This window comes from Phacochoerus africanus, chromosome 3, assembly GCF_016906955.1.
Source record: "Phacochoerus africanus isolate WHEZ1 chromosome 3, ROS_Pafr_v1, whole genome shotgun sequence".
Classification (NCBI taxonomy): Eukaryota; Metazoa; Chordata; class Mammalia; order Artiodactyla; family Suidae; genus Phacochoerus; species Phacochoerus africanus.
Genome location: NC_062546.1, coordinates 122,439,004 through 122,445,024, shown reverse-complemented (window position 1 = coordinate 122,445,024; position 6,021 = coordinate 122,439,004). Strand labels below are relative to the sequence as shown.

Here is a 6,021-nt window from a genome sequence, read left to right as displayed (position 1 = left end):
TTTTTTGTGGAAATGCTTTGAGGCTTGAGTTGAAGCTCAGATCAGAAAAATAACACCAACCACAGAGTAAGATTTTTTTGACCACTAAAATAGTCTTAAACCTAGCTCTAATCCTATATGAAGAATGACTTCTACTGAGAAATTCTCAAGGAATTTTCTTCCCCTCTGCATAGCACTGACATCATGGCAGGCAAGTTCCCATGCCAGTCTCTTAGTTGTCATAGATTCTTGTTCTGAGACTGTAATTCTTTGGGGTCCTGCTTTATAGATGTCTCCATGGCACTCCTCACTAAAGGTGAGTCCTAGGTTTGCTCAGCCCCCTCCCACACCTTAAACAGCTGCAAAATGGAGCTTTGTGGTTCCAGCTTCCACAGATGTGCTTTATTACTTTAAGGTTCCAGGTTCCAGTAAAGTTCTGGCCACCGTGTGCTTGTCAGCAATAATGTTTCAGCAGTGGTTGCGTTGGGTATGGAAGCCATTGGAAAGGTACAGATCAGGGCCTTACCCCACTCTGAATCACCTTTACTTGCTTCCATTTTCAAGTAGGGTTTATGCGTCACTAAAAGAGACTTCTCTACTTAAAAACTGTTGAAATATTGAAAACCATCAGTTGAGATCATTTTTGTTTGTTTGTTTTTTAGGGCTGCACCCAGGCTAAGGGTCAAATCAGAGCTATGGCTGCTGGCTATGCCACAGCCACAGCAATGCAGGATCAAGGCCATGTCTGTGACCTCCACCACAGCTCACCGCAATACCAGATCCTTAACCCACTGAGCAAGGCCGGGAATCAAACCTGCATCCTCATGGATACTAGTTGGGTTTGTTACCACTGAACCACAATGGGAACTCCAGCTGAGATCATCTTAAAGGTCCTGTTCCTTTAAGAACAATTACAATTATATTTTGTAGTCCTGAGGAGTATGCCATAATTGGATGTCAATGCATCCTATATGTAATTTTTAGCTTTGAAGTCTGTAGCTCTGAGAAATGGTAAAGATGTTGCTGTGCCTCCCAGATGAGAAGTGGCCCCAGACCACTCTCAGCAGCTGCTGGTAGTGGATTGTGTACAGCTATGGGAGCACAGCACAGGGAAGCATCATGATTACATCACTGTTGGCTGTCATGAGCCACATATGAGTCCTGGCACCTCTGTGGTGATACTTGGTCAGCACAATGTCCAGGGAAAACACCACCACTGGGCTAACATAGTGTCATTAGCACTGTGTGGATAAGTTGGGTGACCCTAATATGAGAATAGTCCTGCACCCAGATACCCAAAGACCTGGACTCTGCACAGATCCTCCAGAAGCAGTAGGTGATAAGAGCTATGCACAGAAACAGAATGCACAAGATGCAGGTGTGGGTGACAGCAACCTGGGGGCCCCTGCCTGGCTTGGTGCCCAGGCTCGGTGCCCAGGCTCAGCAGCAGGATGCATGAGGTCCCTCATTCCACCAACCTGGCATCCTGGCTGCTTGTTGACCCAAATGAGAAATGTGGGGAAAAAAACCAGCCACCAGCCAAATGAGGGCCACCACCTTATGGGCAGCCTCACAGGACATGAAGGAGAAGTAATGCAGAGGATAAGCAACTGCCAGGTAGGTGTGTAACATGGTGGCCATGAAGGACAGGATGGTGCTGGTGTAGGCAGCGAAGATGGCATCTGAGAGAACAGCACAGGCGATGTGGCCCAGGGCCCAGCTACTCAGGTTGCTGGAGGAGATGAGCATGTGAAAGACAACATAGGCCAGATCAGAGAGTAGGATGTTAGCCAGCAACAGATAGTGAGGGTCCTGCTGTAGCCTCTGGCTCCATAGGATGTTCACCAGCAGCAGGGGGCTCAGTGCTAGTGTTGCTGCAGCCAGCAGAGTTGAGGGAAGGAAGAGCCAATGGAGCATGGAGTCAGGCTCCCTGAGGTCCCTGAGGCTCAGGGAGACATTTCTGGCTCCCTGGGGCATGCAGGGGGGCTCTCGGATGAGCTGGTTGGAGGCTGGCCAGATGGTTGTGCCCAGGGGGCAAAGTGCCAACTGAACCCCCATGCTTCCTGGTGGAGAGGCAGGCTTTGTCACAAGTAGTTGGTTCCATACACCCAGTGTATGGATCTCCCTTGCAGGGGTCCTGATGGCACCTCTCCTCTGCAGAGATGCTGGGCTTCAGTAGATCTTAGGAATGACTGTTTAACAAAAACAAAAACAACAATGTAAAATTCTGCTCCCCATGGCTTCCTGCATTCACGCATGTCTCTACCAGCTGTCTGGCTGCATGTGTGTGCGGTGTACACCTAAACTGATAAGCCCATTGCCATGATCTTTTGGCCACTGATCTCCTGAGAAGTGTCACCCACATCTGTCTGGTTGGCTAGCAGGGAGTATACACAGAAGGCTCACAACTTTGGATTGAATTCTGGGGTGAGAGTCAGGCTGTTCTACCAGAAGGCAGGGAGCAGCCATCTGGGAAGGAGGCTTGCCAGTCTGTGAGCAGGGCTCAGCCTCTGCTTGGAGCTGGACAGAGAAGGGGCTCAGGACATGAGGCCAGGATGGAGGGGCCTGGCTGTGCTCATACTCCTCACAAAGCCCTGGGGTACAATCCCCAGGCAAAGGATGATCCCATGTGTGCGTGTGTCCCAAATCCCATGTGCACAGGACCAGAAAGTGCTCAGCACCCCTGTGGGAGATCCCTGCATGCTGGAAAGTTCTTGCCCTGCTCTGACAGACAGAGGCCTTGTGGAACCTGAGTATGGAGGGGCAACAGGAGGGGAAGGACTCGGATGGGAGTCTTCAGGGCAGTTGGAACATCTGGGGTTGTCTGAGGATGTAAACAGGTCTGTGCACTCACCACAGGGTGGCTCCACTCAGGTGAGCAGGCTGACTGCCCTCGAGGTCCTGGCTGTGTGGCCTTGAGAAATTTTGCTCATCTCTCTATGTTGTTTGTTTATCTGTGAAACATGGATGCTGCATGTGTGGACCTTGTGGAAATGTGGCAAGAATCCAGAGTCCGAGCTCCTAGAGCAGCAGGGGCCCCAGGAAAATGCGCATCCCTGTCAGCCGTCACCTCCCACTGCACTCCCCAGAGGCTGCTGTCTTCTCCGCCCCACAGACCCCTTGTTGTGCCCCTGGGACCTCCACCATGCACAGTCCCTCTTCAGGTCAGCCTGTGGAGGAAGCTGCTTGGAGCTAGTGCCACACTGAGCACAGGCAGAATGCTGTTGGGATGGGGAGAAGGGGCAGGAATTTCAGATCATGAATGACACCTAGATCAGAACCAGTGGGTGACACCCAGAACCCTGCCTCCTCTCTTAGCCATGGACCCTTTGACCACACCAGGTCCCCACCTCCTGCCTCCATTCTCATTCTCAGTGGTTCTGACTCTTGTCCTTTGTGGTGTGGTCTTGGCTGAATAACTTTGCCCCTCTGGGCTTCCATGACCCCACATGGAGTCCATGGTGACAATGCACCCATCCTGGAGGCAGGCTGCAGCTTACACAGGTGCTGGCACTCACTGCCAGGTGGCCCCTCTCCTAGGTGTGCCTCACAGATGGGGCCTTTCCACTTACATTGTGGGCTGCAGGTGAAGTGAGCAGACAGAGAAGCTGGACAGTCCGGGGCCATCACCCTTAGAACTAGGACAGTTGAGGTACCAATCCGGGAAGTAGGACTCCAGACTTGTTCTTCTCAAGAGGCCCTTTCTGGAGCAAGAGTGTCGTTCCACGCCTCAGGGCTGGCCAAAGGTCCTGCTCCCCAGAGAGCCCCCAGCCCAGGGGCTGTGCCTTGCTGAGGGTCTGTTACAGTGTCTGCGGGAAGAGCAGCAGTGCCCAAGGTTTGATGGCAGTATATGGTAGAGACTGTGTTAACGCTGAGAAAGCTCATCTTCCTCCTTAGGAGAAACTGCAGTGCCAGGGGGCTGACGCCACCTCCCAATCCCCTCTCTGCCATGAGCCCAGCAGAATGCCCCTCCCAGACCATGGCTGTCAGTCTCACCCTCCACATGTACCTGTCTTAGAATGCAGATTCCTGGGAGGGGAAAACACATTAAATGATGACCTCTCAGGAAACGTGTGGCTGGGAGCTCAATCCTCCTGATAGCCTGTGATAGGCCACAGTTCCAGGGAAATGCAAAGGGAGTAATTCCCATGATGAGTCAGCAGCTAAATGTTAAAGAGTCTGCCTTAGTATTGGGACCAGCCCAAAATGCAATGGCCTCCCTGGGGATAACCTAGCCCTGCCTGTTCCCAGCTCATGACCCCAAGCCTTAAACTGCTCTGTCCCCCTCCATTCTCTGCATTCATTATGGGTCAGAGCAGCCCCACCTGCCAGCCTTTGTGGGGGCCACATGAGACCACACGTGTGCAGCACAGGTTAGTGCTACACATCATCCACATGTTGCTTTGGAAATAAAGTTTTCACATTGGTGTCATTTCAAAGGCCTTGGGATACTGGGACTATCCTCATCCAGGGACTGGCTGGCACCTTCCAGGAAGCTGGAGCTACATTGAAACTCTGTGCTCAATGCAAACAGATTCAAATCAACAACAGATGGGGGCCCCAGTCCTGCCCCCAAGGGAGAGGTAAGCTAAGCATGACTGCACCCTGCCTTGCTGTGCAGCATCCACTATGCACATAGACTCACAGGAAGCCACCCTGCTTCTTGAGCAGCCCAGACTGGTTCCAGGAGAAAAACTGTGGCCCAGGGAAGTAAAGTACCTTGGGCAAGGTCACATTTTGGGGAGACTCAGAATCTTTTCCAAGACACCCAGAGTCCCCATTGCTATGACCCCCAGAGTTGGCAGAGGGATGGGGAATTACTTACTGTGGTATCAGAATGAAGCTCAGGGTCATCAGGGCGAGGGAAGCAGGCAGTGGCAGAGTTCATCCTGAGACACTCCCAGCAGCAAGCCCACTTCACATTGCTGTTCCACAGACAGCGGGACAACCAGGTTGGAGGAGATGATCGAAGTAGGGGCTCTTGGTCTCCTGGTATCAATATAGTGTCTCTTAGAAAGCAGCTGTGTCACCTGACTAAGGTGAAAAAGTGAGGCAGTGGAGGAAATACCCACCCCCAGGCACTCATCACCACACATCTAGCTGTGTATATGTATGTCAGGGAGATACAAAGGAGCTAACATTGCAACTCCTGGGTGCCAGGCACTCATACACATCATTCACCTCAAGAAATCCTTCTAAAGGTGAAGAAGTTCAAGCATATGTGAGGTCAATGCATTTTCTCATTTCACTCAGCAAATAAATGGCTGACCATAGGCATGTCTCACTCCAAATCATTGGTTGTTTCTGTGTTCATTCCATTAGTTTCCTGGATGGTCCTCCTGCCTCTGCTTTCCTGGCAGGCAGTGGTAGTAGACTCTTCATCATTTGCTCCATTCTCATCAGAATTTCAGTCAACACATCTTCATCTCACCATTATTATTACCATGTCGTTATCACTACCACTGTCATAGTCACTCTCATTCTTGCCATCACCAACATGACCATCATGATCCTCACCATCACCATCATCCCCACCATCACTATCATCATCTTTTCCCTTCTCCTCTTCACCATGCTCACCATCACCATGATCACCATCACACCATGAGCATGCTACTCCCATTAAATAAAACTCTCCAATGGTTTCTCATTGCTTTTAAGATAAAGACTAAAATCTTTGTCTTTGTACTTGAGAACAAGTACAGCCCATCCCTTGCCCCTCCTTCCCTCTTCAATCTCTGAGCGCCAGCTCATCTACCTTCTGTCCACTCCTTAAAGGACACATGACCCTTGCCACCTGGGAACACTGTTACACACTTTGCAGATCAGCTGATGCCAGTTTGAAAGACTCTTCTGGCACATGACTCCTGATACCTAGAATGGAATACAGCTCTGCTTTATACCTAGGTATTTCTCCTTATTTCTTTCATGTGATTTATCAATATTTGTCTTAATGTTTCCTTGTGTGAGTTATGTCTAACTTTGCTGTCAGAATCAGTCCATGGTAGCAAGAGTTGAGTCTGTCCTGCTCACCAGCACACT

At 50.6% G+C, this 6,021-nt stretch overlaps 1 protein-coding gene across 1 annotated transcript; it reads right to left on the bottom strand.

Annotated features, from left to right (window-relative positions):
* Nucleotides 1–820: 820 nt before the first annotated feature.
* GPR148 (G protein-coupled receptor 148) lies at nucleotides 821–4,989 on the bottom strand. The gene is given in 6 exon segments (XM_047770423.1): nucleotides 821–1,209; nucleotides 1,211–1,418; nucleotides 1,454–1,508; nucleotides 1,510–2,171; nucleotides 3,552–3,788; nucleotides 4,805–4,989. Coding segments are annotated over 4 exon segments (1,041 nt in total). The 5' UTR covers nucleotides 2,038–2,171; nucleotides 3,552–3,788; nucleotides 4,805–4,989; the 3' UTR covers nucleotides 821–959.
* Nucleotides 4,990–6,021: the final 1,032 nt, after the last annotated feature.